This window comes from Clupea harengus, chromosome 7, assembly GCF_900700415.2.
Source record: "Clupea harengus chromosome 7, Ch_v2.0.2, whole genome shotgun sequence".
Taxonomy (NCBI): Eukaryota; Metazoa; Chordata; class Actinopteri; order Clupeiformes; family Clupeidae; genus Clupea; species Clupea harengus.
This window is the reverse complement of record NC_045158.1, coordinates 11,205,015-11,229,331: the sequence shown is the minus strand read 5'-3', so window position 1 is coordinate 11,229,331 and position 24,317 is coordinate 11,205,015. Positions and strand designations below refer to the sequence as shown.

General features: G+C 43.1%; 2 protein-coding genes across 3 annotated transcripts; both read left to right on the top strand.

Annotated features, from left to right (window-relative positions):
• The first annotated feature begins 3,778 nt into the window (after positions 1-3,778).
• Positions 3,779-13,149, top strand: tor4ab (torsin family 4, member Ab). 2 transcript variants are annotated; one of them, XM_012830558.3, is made up of 4 exons: positions 3,779-4,581; positions 8,998-9,381; positions 9,517-10,371; positions 10,415-13,149. In XM_012830558.3, the coding sequence occupies exons 2-3, from the start codon at positions 8,998-9,000 to the stop codon at positions 10,360-10,362; spliced, it is 1,230 nt and encodes a 409-aa protein (XP_012686012.2). In that variant the 5' UTR covers positions 3,779-4,581; the 3' UTR covers positions 10,363-10,371; positions 10,415-13,149. The 2 variants fall into 2 exon arrangements, with proteins under 2 accessions (XP_012686012.2, XP_031426358.1); XM_031570498.2 differs by having other exon boundaries at positions 9,517-13,149.
• A 5,310-nt stretch (positions 13,150-18,459) lies between these two features.
• Positions 18,460-19,862, top strand: ier3 (immediate early response 3). Its single transcript, XM_012830590.3, has one exon. It carries the CDS (start codon positions 18,689-18,691, stop codon positions 19,298-19,300), a length of 612 nt encoding a protein of 203 aa, XP_012686044.2. The 5' UTR covers positions 18,460-18,688; the 3' UTR covers positions 19,301-19,862.
• The last annotated feature ends 4,455 nt before the right edge of the window (positions 19,863-24,317 follow it).

Sequence of the window (24,317 nt, the reverse complement as noted above, 5' to 3'; positions counted from 1 at the left end):
AAGAACAATTTTGTACAATACAAAAACAATGTTGTACATATTGTCATTGCGTTTTTTCTTCCAGTGACATAGTGTGTAGGTCCTTTCTTTCAACTCTCAAACCTCCCGTTTTCTCTTCAGTGAATAGAGACTTCACAAACTTAAATGGATCCTTGTAGAATGCAATCCTAGCTTGTTCTTTGTTCTTCCTTTTTTGTCTGAGGAGGTCCGCCCTCCTAAACATAGCCAGTATACTCAGTTTGCTCGTTTTCCATTGCTTCTTAATCTGACTCCTTTCTCGAATCAGCCTTTCTATTTCAACCTGCCGCTTGACTTCAACCAACTGACTTGAGCTACTTCTTAACAAGTAGTCCTCAATACCATATGTTCCTTCATTCAGGCATTTCTTCCTTCCCGGGTGGATCCTCAAGCCTTTCAATGAAGTTTCCTCCTTCCTCATTCCACATGTACAAGCCTAAAAAGCTTTCCCCTATTCCCCAAACTGGCCGTATCCGTGTTCTCATTATCGAAGCCATGCCAAAGTCCAAAGCAATGTGGTCTGCCTGTGAATCATCTTCCACCCCGGCTCTTACTGACTCTAGGGCTATTCTTTTGGTTGGTTCTTCTGTAGCTTAGCTGGGTGCATCTACTTGGCTGTATCAGCCACAGATGTTGCTGCCACAGATGTAGTCCAAAGATTTCTGGCTGCATCATTTGCCTGTACCTTTAGCTTGTTAAAAGACTACAACTTTGTACCCTTTGTTATCAGCAATGAATTTGGCCTTTAAAATTAAACAAGGTCCAAAATAATAAATACAAAAAAGAATTATGAGATACTAGGCTAAGTCAAAATTATAAGAAGCTTTCTAAAAGGCAGAAATGGGCTTCCATACTACCCCCTTTTTGAACTCACATTTTTGTCAATGCAACACAGCTGAATGCATTATAGCCTATTAATCATAGCTGCTTTTAGAAACAAATTTGTGTTCTGAACTGAGCATTAAAAGAATTAGCCAAACTTTACATGAGCATTTGACAACATTTCAAGCCAACTCGAACAATCTGGAACGTATTGAAGGAAGTAGGTGAACTTGAGCTTTTGCGGTATAAATATGGCAGTTGTCAAAAGCTGGACAATCGGGCGTCTGCCTGACGACAGGGCAAGAGGGGAAGAAAACTGGACTTTCTGTCTAAAAGCCGGACGTATGGCCACCCTAGCTACTACAGATGAGCAAAACTGGGTGGCTCTGTCCACACATTCAACAACAACATGACTTGACATCTATTTTTAAAGCCCAAGGGCCAGAGAGCTTTCTGTGAGAACTGCTTGTCAGAGTTCATCGGCACCTAAGCTCTTGTGGTGAAGGGGTTAACCCATCACAGTGAACAGTCTTTGTGCTGCTGTGAAAAATGTTTTTTTTTTTTTTTTTTCAGCAGGGCCTGAGAAAAGAAGTAGCAGCAAGTTCCTGAAATTAATTGGTGTGTGTGTGTGTGTGTGTGTGTGTGTGTGTGTGTGTGTGTGCGTGCGCCTCAGACTGTTGTGGCGGGTGCAGTAGCACAGACTGTGAGCTGGTGCAGAATAAATCAGTCTCTGGCTGTACGTGCGTAGGGCTGCTTCTCTTTGCCCATCCTGGGAACTTGGCATCAGATTTGTGGATTTTGCAGCAGTCTTACTAGTCCCTTGTCCCCGCAACGTACAGGACGGTTTTGTCTCATCAACACGAGGTCTAAAAGAGAGTGAAGAGTTCAGTTCAGTTCCACAAAGCGGGGATTTGTCAGGGATGAGATGGGGAAGCGCTGAGCACTGATAACAAAGGGGTCAGTGCACTCAGATAGCCTAGCCGCTGAGATCCTCTCATCCGCAAAACTCTATTCACAAACAAAGCCTCTCTGACTCACCAGATCAACCCGTGTGTGTGTTCTGTGTGGGTGTGTGGGGGTGGAGCTGGTGGAACATTGAGTACCGCTATTAACAGGCATCATATTATAGCCAGGTATAGCCAGGTATAACAAGTATTACCTCAGGCGGTGATTAAGCATTTAAGGTGTGGACACACTCATGTTTGTGCTGATGATAATGTGTCTGTTGCTAGGTTACATATTGAAACATCCAAAAGTGGCTCGCAAGCATACTTTAAGATACCACCACAGCACACCCATTTACCTGTTTCTCTCTCTTTCTCCCAATGTATGTATGTACAGTATACACCAGAGGTGAGTACAACCCTGTGCAATATCACAGTATTTCCTCTTATGAACAATCAAAAACAAATACCTTAGAAAGACTATATTGAAAATACAGGTCTCAATGTAGAAACAACAAAAGTACAACAATGCAACACAACTGTAATCACTGACACACAAGTTAGAAAACCTGCGATCACTGAAACAAAATTGAGTACACCTGTGATTTTCAATTAGCCCAATTGCATGAATATAGTTATAATATTACCTGTGAACACCAGAACATTCTTAATTTGTGACCTATGTATCTGTGTCTATCTGCATGTATGCATCATGGCTCCATATGATATCATATGGATCAAATGGAAAAGAATTGCCAGAGGTATTGATTCTGATTGAAAGACTTCACAAACATGGATACAGGACCAATTAAAAATCTGTCAAAACACACCTTCAACAGTAATCAGGAAGTATAGAACACATAGTACCACTAATCAGAGCCACAGTGGTTGTCCCCCTAAAATGACATCACACACAGTGTGCTACCTGAACAATCTAGCTCTGAAAAACAGATTGGAAAGTGCTTCAGACTTGGCACCGGGCAGTGCAAAGGACTTTGCATAACATCAGGAACTGAAATCTAATATTGAGCTGAACTATTTCTTGGAGAAATAGGCTATACAAGGAAGAGATCTTATTTTGAATTTTCCTTTCCTCTGGGAACCTTTATGGATGCTGTCCAAATTAAAACTTGCTTGTTCTTTGGCACTTAAACTTACAATTAAACTTTGCTAAAGAATGTGGAAAGAAGCCGGATGAATATTGAAAGCACGTTCTTTCATAAGATGAGACCAAGATGAATTTGTTCAGCCCATATGGGATCCAGCCGGATTGGCATGACCCTGGCCAGGACTAGCACAGTGTATGCATAGTACCGACAGTGAAGCACGGAGATGGGAGTGTGATATGGGGCTGCATGAGTGCAAAAGATGTTGGGGAGATGACATTTATAGATCGCACCATGAATGCCTGTGGATATACCAAAACACTGGCTGACAAGATCACTCCCAGTCTGCAGAAGCTTGTCAGAAGAGGAATATTCCAGCATTATACGGTAACAACCCAAAGCACATTGCCAAAACCATGCAGGGGTTTCTAAAGATGGAAAATATGACTAAGTGTGTCCTGACTTGAATTCAACACAACACTTTTGGGTTATTTAAAGAGAAAGGTAGAGCAACACAACCCCTCCAGAAAAGAGCTGAGAAGAAATCTCTCTTAACAATGGTAGAATATCATTCCAGAAATGTGTGCAACACTGGTATCCTCCATGCTGAGGAGGATTGAATCCACTCCTTCGTTCCTTCAAAAGCTGTCTGCCAGCTCTGTCCTACAATTCAGTCCACATAGGCTATATGACACTCCCTGATGGCCAGAAACGGCAAGAGGTCAGACTGACATTTCTGTGTGAGTAAACAAAACCAAAGAGACATGTTTCAAAAATGTCCTCGGGGGCCTGTGGGTGCTCTGGCATGTCGCCAGTAGACCCCCCCCCCCCTGTTCCTGTAATCAACAAGTCCCAATGCTGCCCATCAGACCGGTGAAAGGACACCACTGTCTTTGTTGTCTCTGCTGGGAAAAGAACAGCCATGGCTTTAGAATTTCAGCATCATACTATACTAGAGAAAATATCTTGCTTAATATGTGCATGTCGCAAAAGGTTTCGGTGCTCATAAGTGCACGTGCATGCATACATTTTATACACACACATCCCCACCATCGTTCACCCGTATGCAGTCAGATCTTTCCAATGACATTCAACATTGGATCATTGCCCAGAGTGGGAAATCCAAATAGATGCAAACTTAAGTGCACTACTTTGAGTGGCTGGCCTGTTTACCAGGCAGCTGTGCAAGGAGCAAACATCCAGCAGGCCTACAGGGAGGAAAAAAACATGGTCATCACTGGCCTCTTCAGGAGGAAGTTAAAATGGTAACACTGAATATAAAATCACCCTCAAACACCACATTGGAAGTCCCCTACAGTGTCACGCATTATGTAAACGTATTCAAGTGTTCAAGCAAATTCAAACCTGACACAAGTGAGCCAGAAAGGGAGAGCAATCGAGGGAGAAAAGAGAACTAGAAAGAGACAGGGGGATAGTATTTTAATAAGTGCAGATCGCAGAGGTGGAGCTCTGTGCGGGTTCAGAGGTTGACAGAGTAGGGAAGAGAAAGGGTGGAGTGAAAGAGTGAAGGGGAGGACAGTGCACTGGTGCACGCCGGTGGCTCCGCAGACGTGCCGTGGTTTCCTGGAAGAGTGCATCTGTGTCACCTACTTTTTCTCCAGGGAGAGGGGCCTGCTTCTCTGATTGACAGCAGGAGAGGAGGCTGTGGATGCTGAGTGTCGACGCCAAAGGTTTGTGATGGACTATACCTCCTCACTCTGTTTGGCGCTCAGTCAGAATTCGTCCCTCTGCCGTTCTCTTTCTCTTTTTTTCATCTTGGTTGCTTTTTTCACTCATTCTCTCTCACACACACACCCAAAGGCTTGTCTTGTTTGTAAAAAATGTTTGGTTGTGTATGTATTGACATCCAATGGTATTTTTTGATTACCTGAATGTTAGCCTTTGATACACTTTAAGAGACATTACTGGCTACTTGAATATTTCATTGCTGTAAGTCCATTCAGTATTAAGATGTGATATTTCTTTCAGTTTCAAGTCTCCTTATTCTGAACTATTTGTAAAAGCGTTTATCTTCTTGTCCTATATCACTCACGTACTGCATCTCGCTATTCTCTCTTGTTCCCTGTCAGAGAAACTGTCCTGTAAACTATTTGCATAATGAACCCTCAGGTTTACATAACTGCCCCAATAGAGCTTCTAGTACACTGACCGTGGTTACATGGATTCGAATAACTGCCTTAGTCGGACTGAAATCGCATTATCCGTTTCATGTAAGCACCTTAGTCGGATCGTAGTCGGACCGCACATAGTCGGACTAACACCCCTGGATAACTCGATCCGATCCAGTTGATAGTTCGACTATTGCGGCATGTAACGGTGAATTGGATAAGGAACTGGACTTTGCGTCTTTGCGCATGCTTGAGATCCCGCCGCCATCCTCCCTCCCTCCCTGCCAGGTCGTGACCCGGAAGACGAAAGAGACGATACGTTGTCTCAGCTGTTCATACTAATGACACGTTTATTTATGAATATCCTGCAGACTGTCTCACAAGCTTATTCTTGTTGACTATGAACAAACATAACAGAAGAGGTCCGAAGATATGAGTACCTTTACAACCCCTCCTTAAAAACGTATAAGGACGTTCAAATTACGATACTTATGTGGTGCCAGTGTTGACAAAAACGTTGACTGCGACTGTTTGGACAGAGCGCGCTAATTCACCGAACAAATACTTTCATATTAATTTCCCACCACTTGTTAGTCATGTCATCCATTCATATCGATGTGAATCAATCAATACTAATACATCTTTAACTGTGATGTGTTTTTGTTTCATTTCACAACGTATTTACTGTATAATCAACGATAGCAGGTGCCCGCTTGTAAACAGTCCACATTTTATTTGCTTAAAACACACAGCAGTACTGTCAAATCAGAAAGCAAATCAGCTGTTAAAGGGCTGTTACCTGACCAAATACCTTTCAAACTCGGTGATAGTATTCACAACTAATTTGTTCTTCATTCTATCAAATATGATGAAGTGTGGTCCGCGACGGCCACAAGTAAATTATTGCGACATTTCTAACATACAACTCAGAACGAAGAGAACACAGCCAGTAGTAGCCTAATCTAATAAAGAGTTGTCTAATCTATTAACAAGGTCATGGATTGGTGGCTTAAGACAGGAACTATGAAAAGAAAATTAAATGAGAAAGCCTCAAACATAGACAAGGAGAAAGTGATTCAGCCTCATAGGGCATTATCTCGTCGCGGAGTTGCATTCAAAACACTGTGTTTTTCTCCCGCTGAGACAGCAAGATGATAACTAGGCTATATTCTGTGTTGTGTGACGTTGGATAATGACAGCTTTTAATTATGAAAAGTTGACTACTAGGATGGCTGTATTAATGCCAGTGGGCTAGCCTACTGTTGGTAGTGAAATACTGCGGTCAGTATGCGCATCGTTGTGTTTTGTGATGTCTGTCTGAGTGTGTGATGGGAGTATGAGGCTGTGAGCGAACTAGTTTGTAACATAACCAAGTCACGCATGGAGCAGGGTTCCAGATGCTTTGCCTTGCGCATTGTCATATCTATAACTAGCCTACTGGTACGTACAAAAGGAGAGCCCGCGAAAATCATGTGTGCGCTAACAATTGTCTGGCGCCAGGTCTTGGGTAGGAGGCATGTTGTTCCGGGGATATTTAGTTAAATGGTCCGCGAATTTTTATTGGCTAAGTGGTCCTTGGTCTGAAAAAGTTTGAGAAACACTGCTTTATAGACAATAACGATCATACACTCCCATTGCACTCAAACAACCACACTCAAACGAGGAGATATTGTATCAATTAGCCTATTAAGTACTGTATTTATTGATTGCAAAGAGTTCAACGTTACAGCAACATAACTTTGCTCCGGTCGCTAAATCTGATATATCCGTGTGCATCATCGCTCTCCCTCTCTCTCTCTGCCACACCCACCCTGTAACCCACCCTGTAACCCTGTTCACCCTTGTGAAATCAGCTGTCACTCGACTATTACCTGACCAATACCTGTCAAACTCGGTCATAGAAAAATATCATGAATGCATATTTATTACGATGGGGAAACTATAAAATCGGAGTACGGACAACTAATGCCCAGCGTTGACGATGCAGATATAGAGCTGGAAACAGCTAAATGAGCTACAGCCCAAATGCAGTGAGCTTTATCAAGCCCTGGAAAGTTCGGCACATTTGCCCGTTTCCACAGCGTCTGCTGAGCGGTCATTCAGTACAATGGGGCGTCTTAAGACATATCTTACGAAGTACGATGACTGACAAAAGACTGACTGGACTTGCTCTTATGAATATTCACACAGATTTGGAAATCGACAGCGAAGAAGTACTTAAACAATTTGATGCAACTTGCAGAAGGGCAATGCGTTTTGGCTGTAACCCATTATTTGCGCGCGTGTGTGTGTGTGAATGTGCATACGTTTCTCTCGCCTTTTATCTTTCACCTTTGAATAATGTAACTTATAAACACATCGGCCTGGCAGAAACAAACAAACAAACAAACAAACAACCCAAGAGGCAACACGCATTTCTGGACCGATGAACAGACGCAATTCATGCTCAATCAACTGTTGTTGTTATTGGTAGTGGTGAAGAGGTCAAGCGGAAAGGGCTGTATCACCACTAGTTGTAATAAAAACAGCGCCACCTATCGTATCGGATATGACATGCTTTCGGCCAATGATTCGATTTATTCACTGCCATGTACATTGGGATAATAGCACCTACCCTCGAAAGAAAGCATAGTCCGACTAAGCAAAGATTCGAATTATACCATCATGTAAACACACTGACTGTCTTCACAGATACAAATGGCTGCATCCGTCTATCATGCTCTCTTTTCATCTACAAGTCTTTGTCGGCCTTTACTGGCATGGCTAAAGCATTACACTCACTTTGAAGCTGTGAACATACCACTGGAATGACTAAAACATTAGGCTATACCTTCCAGTGTTGAACACATTCAAATTTTTCTGTTGTGCATTTTGCAGCCATGCGGATGTATGCACTCAGCTCTTTCTGTCAGGAGATAGGGGGACCGTTCTTTATTGTTTGCTGACCAGATCTTTTAAGGGTTACTTCCTGTTTTATGAGACATGCTCTTCTTATTCTGTCATATGTGCTACACTCGATTCCTCAGTTAACAGCTCCTCAAAAGACAAAATCCATTTCAGAAACTGCTTCCAAGCATATAGTTTGGCAATGCACAACCCATACAAACTGTTTATCTATAAAAATGTGTTGATACATTGATGCAGTGTTTGGCCATCATGTTAAGTAATGGGATAACTATGTGACAGATCTTCCCAAGATATGGCACCACAGAGAAGTGGTTAAAGCTAATAACGAAAGGAGAAACTCAAATGCCTCCTGACTAATTTGTATTGGCTGCGGCAGTGGATCAAGGCCATAAAAATGTTATGAGTGCATTACAGTCCAACCTCAAGCCCATGGAGAAGTCATGGAGAGTTCACCATGGCGGGTTCTATTAGGTAAAGTGTGCACCCCAGCCTGGGAGATGGGCATGTAGAGGACAGGATGAAAGAGAGTTCAGGCAGAGGGTTGTTATGACAACAGGGTCAACCAGGGGGTACAATAAATTGCAGTGCAAGATTCAAACCTATGATAAACCAATGTCTTGCCTGAGGTACCCCATGCATGCAAAGTCTTTCTCTCCCTCTCTCTCTCTCTCACACACATACACACACAAACACATACTCACACACCTCTCTCTCACTGCCAAAACCAAATCTTAATGATATCTAATTAGGCCCATTGCTCTACTTGCCAGTTACAAGTCTGGAATAAGACATCTTGTCTCTGCCCGAGGCATAGTCACGCAAATTCAATTATAAGGGGTAAAGAAAATATTTTACATCGTCTGCAGACTGTAGTAGCTGAGTTTCCCACCAGCCGTTTTTTTTTTTTTTTCAATTAAGTACTAAACATAAAACATACTATTGGAAAGACATTAAAGGTTTGAGTCTATCGAGATAAAACAGATCGAAGGCTAAACTGAGTCAGCTCTTATTGTGTCCAGACTTCCTCACAACTCTTTAATGTTTCTCATGCACCAACATCTCTTTCCACAGATGAGAGACGAAGAGATGTCGAACGGGGCCCTGGAAAGCCAGGTGGATGAGGAAGAGGATGAGGAAGAGGAAAAAGAGGTTGTGCCCTCCGGCCCTTCCCTCTTCTCCCCACAGCTGCGAGCGATGATGCGAATACGGAACAAGTACCAGGCCCTGAAGAAGCGACGCCTCAATGGCAACGGTGCACAGCTGACGGCACCCGGGTCCAACATGCCTGAGGTCTTCACCTTTGAGCAGTCGATTGAGCGTGCTCAGAAGAAGAGAAAGAAAAGGAAGTCCCGTGTGCTTTTCCCCAGTGACAACCGCAAGTTTCTCCCCAAAGAGAAGGACAAGAGTCGTGCGAAACCCTTCTTAATCCTCTTCAGCATCATTGTCTTCCTCCAGGTGCTTATTTCCCTAACTCATTATGTGGAAGCCTTCATACAGCTGCAGTAACATATAGCTCAAACTAGCTCTTCTTGTTCTATATATAATGAGGTGTTCTACATATAATATATGTAGCATTTTGTGTTCCTCTAGGTTTACAATGCCATTGAGAACCTAGATGACCACGTTGTGAAGTATGACCTGGAGGGCTTGGAGAAGACCTTAGGGCGAGAGGTGCTTGGCCAGAAGCGAGCCATGGAGACTCTGATGGACCACCTGCGAGACTACCTGTCCACCTACTCCCACCACCAGCCCTTGGCGCTGTCCTTCCACGGCCCCAGCGGGGTGGGCAAGAGCCACCTGGGTCGCGTGCTGGTGCGCCACTTCCGCTCAGTGGTGGGCGACGAGCTGGTGGTGCAGTACTTCACCCTGCACAACTGCCCGCCGCAGGAGAGCCCCGGCCAGTGCGCAGCGGACCTGGCCTCGCGTGTAGCCCAGGTGGTGGCCCGGGCCGAGGAGGACGAGCGCATCCCCCTGGTGGTGCTGGACGAGGTGCAGCTGATGCAGCCCCCCATGCTGGACGCCCTGCTGGAGCTGCTGAGGCCAGACCAGAGCAACGAGTTTCTCAATGTCATCTATGTGCTCCTCAGCAGCTTGGGCCAGGAGGAGATCACCCGGCACATTCTCCAGAACTCCTCCTCCTCCCCCTCCTCCTCCTCCTCTATCTTCTGGAAGGGCCAGGACATGGAGGACGTGATCCAGAGCAGCCTGGCTAAGCAGCACCCTCTCTGGGCAGAGGTGGATGTGGTGGCCCTGATGCTCCTGGAGAAGAGCCACGTGGTGGAGTGTTTCCTGGAGGAGATGACACGGGAGGGGTTCTACCCGGACCTCGGCCACGTGGAACAGCTGGCGGGGGAACTGTCCTACTACTCAGTCGGGGGTCGACAGTACTCACAGAATGGCTGCAAGCAGGTGGTTGCTAAGGTGAACCTTCTGTGAGTGCAGCCATTTGTACCTCTGCCAAAGGAGGTTACGATGCCAGTGTGGTTTGTTTGTCTGTCTGTCAGCAGGATTACGGAGATACTGCCAGCCCATTTCACCAGTTCATGAGACTTGGTGAAAGGGTGTAGCATGGACCAAGGAAGAACTTATTAAATCACAGGGCGGATCGACAAATTGACAGATTGAAAGCAACTTAATAACCTCTGTCTCTGACGTATTTCTTTCAGTAAACTTAACAATGGATCTGTTGGGTGAACACTCCAACATTTATTTCATTCAGTGCTAATACTCAAACTGGAGTTGTTGTGTTTTGTTGGTTGTTTTGCATTTTCTTTACTCATGGCACTATCGTGTGAGGCATCTATCAATCTTCCTTGTTGTTTGGGTACACATGCCATGCTCTGATTTTGATTGACACATCAGACTTAGGCTCACCTTTTATTTGCAGGTCATACAGAGTGCCACGCCTAACTGTGCTCGCTGAACTTTGGTTACAGCTTGAAGTTGCCCTTGCCTCCAAACCAAAACATTTTGATAGACTAGCCTATTCCACGTCTGCATTTGCTAAAAATATTCACATGGCCTTGAGACAAATGAAGGAGACAGTGTGTCACGCGATAGGAGAAGCTAGACTAATGGATTTGGACTGCATGAACATGTTGGCAGAGGACAAAGACCTCACTGCCTTGAGAAATTAAGTTGATCTTAATGAAGATATCTATTAAGAAAATGCTGATATGCAACGATGCTCTTTGAATTGGTTTCTAAACTGATGAGGTTGAAGTTTTAGAGATCTAACAGAGCAAACATCTTCATGGACTGTGGCAAAGGTCAGAGAGCGGCTGATTGATTTGATAAATATTTATATTTTATACACAATTTACCTACAGAAGTTTTCAGAATGTAATAGAAACATATCATCTGGCCTTATTTTCATTTAGCCATGTATCTTCTCATTATCTTCTATATCATATACATTATATTATATATTGCATTATATATACATTGAAATACAATAATAAGTATGTTTGTGCGTACGTCTTTGTTCAGACAGGCATATCTATCAGGCATATCTATCATAACCACCACACCCCTTCCAGCACTTTCTAATAAACAATTGTTGCCATGACTGTCAACTATTGACAGCTAACAGCAGCCACTGACTAACTCTATTTACTCACTGAACAGTGATAACGACACACAAACACACTCGAGGGCTGGTGGCAAATGTCAGTCAAGGTACATGCCTGTACATACGCAAACTTATGTTTACATGGACACAACTTATGTTACCAAGCCACAGGGGCTGGTGCGAGGAAAATGACAGTCAAAATAAGTGACCGAATGTCTACCATGTCATGTAACAACACCTACAGAGTCCATTACTGTTCTTAGGTCTTTAAAGAAGGGTGAAGCGGGTGGTGTGGAAACATCGGAGGTCAAGGGAGGAAAATTACTATCAAGACAGGGGAGTTCAATACAAGGTTAAAAAGGCAGTTGTCATGTTTGCTGGTGTATGATTGCTTGATTGCGTGCAAAAACTGCAACAAGCCATCCAAATACCAGGCGATCAAAAGAAGAAAAACATTCTTTGCATTCTTTTTTTTTTCTTCTGTTTTGCGGTAAAATCCTTAGCACGATCTGATGGGTGGGGGAACGTTTAGACAGACTGAGTCGATGAGCTGATGAGCTGACACAGAAAGGTGTTGGCTCCACAGAAATATTTACTGCTGTGGGCCTTCGCATTCTGACTTAGTTAATACATGTTTTGCACATCATATTAATATCTCATTGTTTAAACAATCAAACATAGAAGCACAGAATCTTCACTGTGTTCGGTCACATGTCATAGTGAAGCGAGCAACACAGCGAGAACGAGACACGAGGTTGTGTTTGTTTTCAATAGTGGCGGTCAGAGCCCAACCAGGGGAGTGTAAATACAGCCGCCACTAGATAACCACGAATGTAAACATGTGCAGAAAACAACGTATCAAATATGACTGAGTTGCAGCATTCCTCTGTAGGGAGGCATTCTGTGTGACCCTATGCAAAGTCCATGACCTCTGTGCATGTTTTTAATCTGAAGGCTGGAGCTACTTCTGTGTCATGAGTTTGGGGTGGGTTTGACTACAACCCCTAATTGTGACATGGCTCTACATCTGACATCCAGTGTCCTAAGATAAAGTTTAGCCAGAGAAGACGAGAGGAGTCACATTTGAGTAACTAATTACACTGAATACACAGTTGTGTTCATTCAAGGACTTCAGTTTCATGCCTAAAAAGACTCCTATTATCCTCTACTTTTGACCAGTTTATCAGTTAATTGATGGCTAATAAAACACACTTATCTACAAAAAGTGTAACCCTTTTTAATTTGGGGAAAGATGTTTAAGGTTTTCGAATCTCACACCTCCACAAGCAACCACACAAAGTCACACTGAAACAATTTGCATATTGTTCAGAAGATGCACTGTCAATCTTGTGGTTTTGATTGATTTAAGACTCAGGAAGAAGTCATCTTGAAAGACAAGTTTATGATGCCTTTCACAATAGCTCAGCACAGAGACAGTGAGAGTGTGCCAGATTACTGCAGTGCAGTTTACGCAATAAATACTTCACTCCTTTGTGCAGTGATGCCAAAAAATAATACCCGTTTCCTCACATAAGAGAGTAATTCATTAATCTATCAATGAGATGAGAATGTGACTTTCATTTCCTTCCTTGACCTTGACCTTGACAGACACTGGACCTTTAAATAAATACAACTATTGATTTCAAACCCTATATACCCTCTGTTTCCTCTTGTTGTACTGCTACAAAGTGTATAGATGGAGTGAATAAGTCAATTAAATGTACCGTTTAGGCTTTATGTTTTTTTTTATTCAATTGAAGCAACTCATGCACTTCAGTTTTAGTCAGCGCGTCTGTTTAACATCAGATGCTCCCAGCTCAGCTTCCAAGTCATGTGTTGTAGTGATGGCTGGCCACGACAGTGCCCCTTCGTGCTCCTTATATGCAGAGGCGCAGACACTGCATGTAAGGACACTTACACCAGACACTTATTGTGCAAGTGGTTAGTGAAAGCAGCAAGCTGCGATTAGTGGGGAGTGTTGCTTTCCGTGTGTGAAAAGGTTATTTCTTTGCCTCTAAAAATAGATAGTCACAAAATATGACCTGAATGCGAGGCGGAGCAGGCACCTTCAGGTGAGCCCTCCCACAGTTCTCCTCTATTTAAAGATGGAGAAATGCTGCAGAGTGGAGCAACCAGGTGAGCACAGAGGAGGCTTCTGTGTTAGAGGAGTGAAAGGAGCGAGATTAAGCCATAGACGAAGCCAAGCAAGTAAAGAACCGTTTCAGAAGAAAACTGAATAAACGACAGGACAAGACCAACAGGAGATCCACTGAATGACAAAGGAAACGCTTCAAGTCTTCACACAGACAGAAGCATATTCAGTTCGACACCACCAGAGAGACACCATTTAAACATGTGTGCTACTGAGAGTCATCTTTCCTGCTGCCAAACCCTCCAAGCGGAACCCCGAGACACCAACCCTGTGGCGAGACGTTTGGAGAGGCCCTGGGCATCCCCTCAGCGCCCTCGCACCCGCCGCGTGCTTTACCCACCGCTGGTCCGCAGACACCTGCCCACGGAGCGGCCGGACATGGCACGGCGCTGGCTGCTGCTGCTGTCCGCACTGCTCTTCCTGCAGATCTACACCGAGGAGGTGCCCTGTGGGGCCTGGGACCCCCTGCAGGCTGAGACCACAGCCATGACCACCACTTCCCAGCACCCCCGCCAGGGCCCCCTGCAAGAGTGTGCGGCCCTCTCACAGAGGGGGGAGCTGTTACAGTGGGGGGACTCCGGGGAGCTGGAGACGTGCGGTGAGCTCAGCGTAAACCTGCCCACCCAGGCTTACTGTGCCGTGGCTTGACTTTCCTGACTGACTGGAAGAGGCGATTCACAGGCTTTCGGTAAGAGCGGGGCCTCCCTCTCTCTGTCTGTTTGTGTGTGCTGCAGACAGCACGAGGGGAGGAGGGGAGGAAAAAGGGAGGACAAGAAGGGAGGGCAAGAAATTCCAGCTGTATCCTGTTCCAGCTGCCGCTGTAGCAGCGGGCGGCAGCCTGTAACTCCATCCCCCTTTGACGTCACAGGCCAGCGAAAAGGAAAGTGTTTGTGTTGGATGGCTGGAAGGTGGAGCGTCAGACTCCGTCTCCTATTATGACTCACTGAAAGAGAAAACACTGGAGGATCCCCCAGTGAAGAGGGGGAGACGTGAGCTCTTGTCTAACTCTGCAATACGTGTTAGTGTCTGACTATGCGTCTCAGTTGCTCCAGAGCATGTGTAATGCATTGAAGCTATATAGTGTGTGTGTGTGTGTGTGGGGGTGTGTGTGTTAATGTCTAGAGGAGGGGGGCAGGGGGGACACTCACAGGTACCATGAGTCAGTTCCCAGACTGCCCACTTTTTTTGTGTGGCGGTTTCCCTCTGTATGTTTTTTCTGTCTGTAAAGAGTCTGTAAAATAGTAGAAATGTCCACTAAACGTATTAACGTCAACAGAGATTAATGAATGACCATATTTTCCTACTTGTCATAATTACAGTACAATAAAAGTGTTGATCACTTAATTGTGTCATTGAGTTGTTTTAATGAGGAAATCAGATCAAATCATTCAAATTTATATCTAACGAAATAAATGATAATGAAATAAATCTCTGCACTCAAAGAGCAATAGAGAGAGAGAGAGAGATAGAAAGTTGGAAAGAAAGTTGTGAAGAAAGATGAGAGACATGACAGAGTAAAGTTAAGTATGACACAATCACACCCAAAACTTCAGGAGCCCATTGCCTAATTACCCACAGTCCCGTTTTTCAATATTGAGGTTATTTAAGTATTCCAAGGAATGTGAGCCCAGTATCGCAAGTGTCTTTGTCATGAATGACTGTCATGATGAAAGGATACAGTCACGCCCAACGGCTATGAGCTCATGGTCTATCTACTGCATTACGTCTTTCCTAATCCGTTAAGGGGATAGCAACAGGCGTCTCCCTATCAACTTTTTAATGCATTTTAATATGGATCGTGACCAGACTTCAACACACAAAACCAAAAAAAAGTTCGGATCAAAACCTGATGTTGCTTTGACATGATATCATGCGCAGGTGTAAACTAATGGCTCGTCAGTCAACACCTGTCTCATCCTGGTGTGAATAAGCCAACACCAAACACCTGCTTAGGGAGACAGTTTTGACACCCAGCCGCTGCTCGTAAACCCTATATGGCAGTAAGAGCTTCGCCGAGACTGAAGTGGTTTGAAGTCCTTATCGGACCGCACTGTTTGTCATTCATGAACAGGTGTATAGTCACCACATATCAACCGCTTCATCATTGTTTTTTAATGATAACATCTAACGTGGCACTGTTTTTGTTTTTCTTTTACTTACTTCTCTTAGCAACGCCTTAGTTACAAATTGTACACCTATAAACTACATTATGTGCCTGTCAAGATATTGGTGGCCAGCTATGACAGTGGCTCCTAGACATTAATTTAAAAGCCTGAACTTTGACTGGTGTCACAACTAGGTCACTAAAGGTCACTATCTTCATCACTACATATTCAACATCACTAAAGACTTAAAAACTGTCAAAGCAGTTTGAAATCCTTATGTTCCTCTGCGTTTGCTCATGGACTGCACGTTTGAACTTTACCTTTACATTTGTGTGTGAACGGTAGAGGATAAACAGCTCCTTTGTTCAGAAGTTGAGCAATCTTAAGCTGGAAGGGAATGTAGCTGCTAGGTTTTCTTGAAAATGACTGCCTGACAATGGCCTTCAATGTAATTTTCCTTTGAGGGAAAAGTCCTATTGACACATCCATTGTTATAACCATGAAAAGGAAAGACTATACCTCTATGGTGTTTGTCAAACTAAAAGGTTATTTACCTAAGTGCTCCAAAAATAGGGTAATTGAAAAACGTCATACTGTATACACAACTGAGACATCTGTGGATCGCCGTGTGTGTGTGTGTTCATGTGTGAGTGTTGTTATGTTGTTGAGTTTATGGGATATATGAATGTTCATGCTAGCATACTTGCATTTGTGTCTGTGTCTGTGTGTGTGTATTTACTTGTGTAAGTGCATGCAGATCAGAGCGCCGCCTGCTGGTGGCCCTGGGCACACCAGGGTGTTTGAGAACCCTGATAATCTGCACGTAGGCCCCATCACTGGTGCCAGACAGCAACCAATCATGAGGCGGCACTTGATTGGGAATTATTTCTCAACAATGACCCACATCTCCAAAGGGCTGTAGCTGATTCCTGATAATGATCACATCTTTTCTGCCTGTCACTCTGAATTTACTGACAGGGGCAGTTTCCCTAGAGGTGTTTGAGGGCAAACGATGCGTCATTCAGTCCATACTGTCTTGTTTTCTAGCAACATTGCGTCAACATTTTACTTTATGAGAACACTATTCTTTCTTGACAAATCAATCTACCTCTGCTGCAGTCCAGTTAACATTTTTATAAAAACAACAACAACAACATGTTAGCAACATCCAAAAGGGAAGGCCTTCATCAATTCCATAACAAGTGAATCACAATAGGAGAAGAACAGGGCAAGCATACTACAGCCTTTCCATAATTTTAATCACAAATCAGGTTCCAACTCTAGTATAGCCCAATTGTATATAATAGCTCTAGTTATTTCTCACAAATACTTGTGAAACTTGCATGAAACTTGTGAGACACATGAGCTGGCACACTAACACTTAAGGCACCTTGCAGTGTACTTAAGAGAATGCCAGTGCTTAAGAGGCAATAGAGTCTCCTATTTCTGGCACTCTCCTTCTTTGGCTACATTCCCAGACTGCCCTGTAGTTCTCAGGCAGTTGGGGCGCAGTCGTATAATTCACATAGTTCTCACACCGCACAACATATTTGCCTTACAGGGGGACTAATGCCTTCCTGAATGCGGTGGGTTTCACTGTCCTTTTGAAGCTGTTATTTTTGGAAAGGTGACGCACCGGCATCGAATGCAGTCACATCTTAAATAAATACTGCACACCTCAAGGATGCATTCCAGAACCCGTCTTTCACGCCCTGGTGGCCTTTTCTCAGACTGCATTACAACAGACACCAGACGGGAGCGGACATGAGAAACGGCGACGTCTGACTCTGATTGGACAAAATCACTCACTCGCTCACTCACCAAGAAGGCCCACCCAGACATCACAGAGAGAGAGAGAATCCTTTTGATGTGTATCATGAGTGTCTGCTCACATTCGCACTGGAAACTCATTGACTACCCGTACATTGGTGACCCGTCCACCACCCCTCACCCGGACCCACAAACACACATACGCCATCCCTCAACAGTCAAGCCAAATGGAAACGTGCACATTCAGTGTGGGCTGCATATCTGTGGTATGGAACCAACAGAACTTCACCCACGCGTGTAACCTCCCTTAATCAAACAGTAACTGCCCTGACCTTTTCCTGCAGGCCAAGAGAGGAGTGCAGTCATCAAACATTCAGATACATTCAAGTGGAATTTGTTCCTGAACTACTGCATCAGATAAAGACATCACAGTCAGTCTCTTAATGAACTCTGAAAAGAAATAAAGTTACGAAAAGGTAAAGGTTATCCGACAATCATGTTCATTAAACTATATTAAACTCAGCTTCTATTCCTACATATCAGTAATCCTCTGCTGAAAGTAAAGACTTGGTTGAAGTGTTCTAGTGTTAATTACGTGTCTAATGAATTACAAGATATACATAACAAGTTGAACCCTGGCTAGCAACTATATAGAACAACATTGGAATTACCTCTAAAGGGCCAGAGTATTATCCAAAAAATCCATTAAGAAATAGGATGGCCTACATGTTGGCTGCCTCAACATTATAACTTTATAATGACAATGCATTCTTGTGAAATTTAATGTTCTTTAGCATCTTTCAGATGGGTCCTATTGCACATATTACCTCACAAACATCTCAAAGAACTTCATTAAAAATACCAAAAAGTTTTGGACAAGAGGGAAAACATTTGAAAATCTTTTTTGTTTAATAAGATATCCCCCCCCCATTCAGACTGTCTTCTCATTTCAGCGCTCATGCTGTGACATTACAACTGAAATTACTAGGAATGTACTTTTTCCCCTTGGGCAATTTCAGTGTTGGCTCATAAGGGAGTGGCTTTCTCTATGGGCGTCTCTAAAAAGGCTAAAAAACTACATATATATAGACCTGCAGAGCCAGCTACTGTTAGAAGTCACTTGGCTGACAAGACATAGAGCGAAGAGAAAAAAAAAACGCTACCATGTATACGAGATCAGACAGCATTGTATTGTCTTTACCGACAAACAACTTTTTACAAGATAGTTTTTCCTTCAGCTCAATGCCACGTAGCAAAGAACCAGAGATTTTCACCTTCGACCATATTCCTGCTCAGGTTCAGCACCGACCCGCTGCGGTTACCCGCCAGCGACGGAAAAACACACGGGTCATGTACCCATCGAATGTCCGTAAATACCTTCCACCAGTTGAGAAGAGTGCTGCCAAGCGCTGGCTGGTGATCCTGTGCCTGGTGGTGTTCCTGCAGATCTGGACCGAGGAGGGTGTCATTGACACTCAGACCGACGGCGCCGTCTCTGACTCGGCGTGCGAAGAGACGACCTTCGCTCAGTACCAGGTCCTACCATTCCAGTCCGCCGAGGAACAGGCGCGCCAGATGAGGAGCATCTCGGTTGAGTCCCAAGTGAACGAGCAGGAGCGTGTTTCCAGCGAACAAAACTCATGGAGCCTGCTGCTCAACACCACTTGCCCGAGCTGCACTGAAGAAATCAAGTGCTCGCCTGAGCAAAGCACGAGCCATGGCTACGTCGTCGCTCTACTGTATCCAGTTTACCACACGCTGGGAAGCGACAACTAAAATAACTGATACCAAGTCGAAAAGAGCCGACAGAGAACAAACTACAACTGCCTCACCTGGTTTTGAGACCAGATAGGTAGAGGACTCAGGCCCGCCATGAAGGGCAGACATCAGAAGCACATTGATGGCAATGGCCTGAGTGTATCATAGATACACACACAAATTGAAGTGATTTCGCTGACCTTATCTTGGAATGACACTTGAACGGCTTATAGATAAATACTTGAAATTACTTTGAAGGCAGAAAGGATAGTTGTTAAAAAAAAAGCCTTACGAGTAGCCTTACGAGTAGACCATCTTCTAGGTCCTTGCATAATTCCTGAAACCTGCTTGATGATGTCATGTTTGACGTTTGTGTGTGTAACACATTACTACTTAACTGACAGTACTTGAATTCGATACTAATATTGTTAATGTTGTTATAATTGTTGTTATAATATTGTTTTGTTTTTTATTTAAAGTTATTTTAGTTATTTATTTAATATGTTATTTATTTAATATTTTGTGCTAAATTATTTGTGAACAATGAACTAAATATGATAAATTAAATATGTGAACTACACTTTGGTCTCTGAGTTTTCCATTTAAGTATTGTTGAACATTTTGCGAAAGCAACAACAACAGCAGTGAAACTTTTTGTTCAAAGTAGCATATAAAACACACAAAACATATGCCACAGACAAAACACAAATCCAGGCAAAAATCTAAACACAAATCCAGGCATATTGTATTCATTTTATCTTTAAATTACAGTACAGGTACAATCAAAGGGTTAGATAAGTTACAACTTACAAAATGTCTACAGGGTGTCAAAATAAAACAATATCAACCTTTGACCCTGACACTTTGGACATACTTGATGTCACAGAACCAGAAGAAGGCAACTCCAGGAATCCTTTCATGGGTATACGGAATAGAAAATGGTGACATATAAGAGGTTGTTAAAGTGGAGCACATATCAAAAAGTGGGAATAAGACTTGAAATCCTTAGTATGAGAGAGAGAATGTTGATGTTCAGGAGTAAGGATGCTGAAGATAATTGACAATATGGTACTTGCCGTAGGGATATCAACCGTAATAACATCACAGATTCTGGACCATGTTACTGCTGTGGAGGAACAATACTTTCATATCGGTTACATCAAATTGTAGACGACTGCATGACATTGGATATTAATAATAAAACCAAGGACATTCACATGTTAATACCAGAGCAGGGGCGTTCTACCAGAGCAGGGGTGTCCCTCTCTACCTTTAAGAAGCTCTTGAAGACCCAACACTTCCTCTCCCTTCCTCTTCCATCCTCTACCTCTCCTTATCTTGCCTCTAATGCTAGCTCTTTAACTAGTACTTCACTCGCACTTACAGTAGTTACATTCCTGCACTTTTTTCTTATGTAAAGATGTATTTATTGTTACACTGGGTCTCCATTGCTCATAGCTTGATTGTTCTCTCCTTTGTACGTTGTTTTTGATAAAAGTGTCTGCTTAATGACTAAATATAATGTTAATACAGAAATCCACTCAGGTGGCAGGCATTAAACTGGTGCTGTGGCCATGCACTAGTCTGCATACTGAACTGTATGGCTAACCCAAGTGACAAGGCCTTTCCAATGTTTTGTCTATCCCAGAAGAACACAGATTTGTGTTCCATTATTATCACAATGTAGTTATGCATGACTGTAGTTGTGCACAACACAATTTGATCAAAATGTTAATTTGCAGTTAAGTTAAAGCTGTGCAAGTACTTCCTGAAACAGTGTAGTGTGTACTATTTTACTTTACTCATTAAAAATCTGTGGTTATATTTGTAAATGGCAATATGTGTCTATATCACAATAGCAATTTTTTTTGGTTTCATGTCACCAATTGTTTTCCTGTTATTTAGCAAAATTACTGACATTTTGAAAAGGAGGAGGTAAAATTCATATTTTCCAGGCACCATCTTTTTGTAATGTATTATAAAACTTTAAAAAAATGTCATTGATGAAGTGATGCAGAAATACTGGCCAGCATCCACAAAATGCAAAATGCCTTTGGTTACTCATTTGATTGTAATGTATAAAAGTAATTAGTGCTTGTGATACAAATAATGACCTTGATTCTCATCTTTATTTTGAATTTTGTCAATATTAAATGTTTCTTCCCAGTTTTATACATACAAGAGGTCACTGTGCGTGTGTGTGTCTGTACATAACGAAGAGCATGAATGAGGGACAAACACGTGTGAGTATTGTTTGAAACCGTTTATCTTTTCCATGTAATTGTTTATCCTAAATCTGATATCTCTCATTCCTTCACAACAGTTGGCTGGCCAGAGCTGGTGGCTTGTCACGGCACAGCTCCGAGGCAGGAAGGTCAGTTGACCATGGAAACTCCCAAACCACACTTACTTCCTCCTACATGCATCAGTTGGTTTACACTCCGACAACTCAAACCGGATAGGTAGGAGACGCCTCATGACAAACACGCACACGCAACACAACGGAGGCCCTACTCCCCTCCCCCTTCCACCCTCATACACACACACACACACATAACTCCCTTCGGCCCATCTCAAGCTTTGTGAGTTGGTCGGGCATTCCAGAGCAGTGAGTCAACCAGGCTGGCAGAGGCTGGCAGAGGGAGGGGGAGCAGGAGGGCGGGGGAGGATATGAGAAACCCACGCCTTACGATTGGGCAATGGGGAGAAAAGGGGGATTCTGCTTTGATGATCTGGCCCATACAAAACAAAGGGGAAGGGAAGGCAACCTGTTCAAACTTGTGCAGACCGAAAGTACATAAGAAAGAGAGAGAGTGAACGAGAGACTGATAGAGAGTGTGTATAATTCCTCTGTCACTGTGCAATAAAAGTGCACAGGCCACATCACAGAAGAATATCATTTATCGATGATGTCAGAAGAATAAGTTGATATAGTCAGTATTTTTTTCCTGTTCATGGCAACATTTGACTTGTCCCCCATCAACCATTTTCTTTTGCATTTTACTGACCTCCGAAAAATGAGCACTTGAGTGCACTTTACAGGCATATTGTTTTGCCCTCTTTAATGGACAAAACCATTTCTGTTTTACTTTAAATACTATTATTATTTTTTACAATAAAGGTAAGTTCAAGGGGAGGTCAGCCAGTGCAGCTGAGATAAGTCTGCAAGATCACATGGATAACCTCTGAAGGCTGCTATCACGGTGGTTTGGCAAAAAGATGTGCCCAGTAAGCAAAACACTGCCACAAGTCCACACCATCAAAACAAAACCCGCATGCAGAGGGTGTGGAGTTTGAATCTGCTTAGTGAATACGCTCTCTAGGACACATTTATTTTCTTATGCAAATGTACTTGTAGTGGTAACTTATGTGTACAAAATTTCAAACCTTCTGAAACACAACGTTATTCTAACGTTTCTATTATCCCTAAAATAAATGAATGGTTCTTCCTCTGTTGTAAGTGCTGTGCTTCACACCTTTTTCTTTGTAAATATTTCAAATGTCTTTCTCACAAGGAAAGAATTCATGCTATGAGTAATATGTGTTAATGAGACTGCCAGCTGTGGGAACACCATTGAAGTTTACATTGCGGGCAGAAGAATGAAGAATGATTGCAAAAAGTGAAAGCATGAGAAACAGAGACAGGTATGAGGGCGAGTTTCACCTGCACATTCAGTTTCTTTGTAAGGAAATCAATACAGTGACAAAGCATTGTTCCTGGATCCGGGGAGAGGTATGGATTCCTGTGAAGTATGACTGGTATGAAAAGGAGAGCTTCCTGTGAACAGTTTGACTTTTACCTTTAATCATTTTTTTTTTTTTTTACCCGCATACTTTGGCAGCTCAAAACCAACACGCCCAGTTTGTCAAGGTGTGACACCAGTGAGTAAACTGGCTAATTTACCAAGCAAGTATGTTTAGACAGTTGTATTTGCTGGGAAGAAATGCTCAGTAAGAAGAAGCAGAAATGGCTGAAGCTGAATCTGTCAATGGCGGAAGTTTCAGTTTTGTTGACTGAAATGGCTGCTCTGCCAGCCTCCGTTTATTTTTTATAATATTTGTAGTTTTGGGGGAAAGACAATTATCTGGGGGACCTTATCTATCATGATAGACAGACAGCATCACAGATTTGTCTACTTTCTCTCTTTTGGATAGAGTGGACTGCCCTAATGAAACTTCCTGTCACCCTCACCCCACCACCCACCAACTTCACTATTTCCCCGCTTGGGTAATATGAGGTATTTTTGTGACTTAACAGATGAGAAAATAGATTGTATAGAAACTCTCAAACCCTCGTTTTGGTTATTGACCTACACATCGTCCTGTATGTCTGAGAGTGATGGCATTATGAAAACTACTTATGTATAATGTGAAATCTCAATGACACTCAAACTGTAGCCATTCTACACTGAAAGTGACACATTCCTTCAGTATCACAGCAATCTGTGATCAAGGTCAACTAGTCCATCTTCCTACCAGTCTGTGGGCTTGTGCAGAGGAAACTGCTTTTCATTGCGGAATTTCGTTTTGACATCATATCCTCCTCGTGAGGAAATATACAACACTGTGTTTTAAGCATTTAAAGCAAACAGCTCTTATGCCACCTGCCGAACTGTCAACAATCCCCCACACACAACCATTACAGCTGTGCTTCACCGTGGTTACACACAAACAGACCGGCTTGGACTGTCCTGAACATTTCCTCAGCCTCCCACACAGTGAAGATGCTATCCACACGCAAGCCACCCGGATACATCCGGTGTGTACAAGTCAATGATCTTAGCCATTGGTACACATTTTTTAACTCATTCAACTTTGAATTGAACTTTGACTAAAACCCGCTTACAATACAAGGGTATTACCTTGTCATTCTTTGCCATGACATAAGAGCGACACACCCTGAGATGTGGGGGTAATGAGAGGTACACACCCGAATGGAGACATGAACACACGGATGTGGTGCAAAGATGACTGGACACTAGTCGATATGCTGATTCATTTACACTACTGAGAATGTGGTGAAGGCTATGGAGGG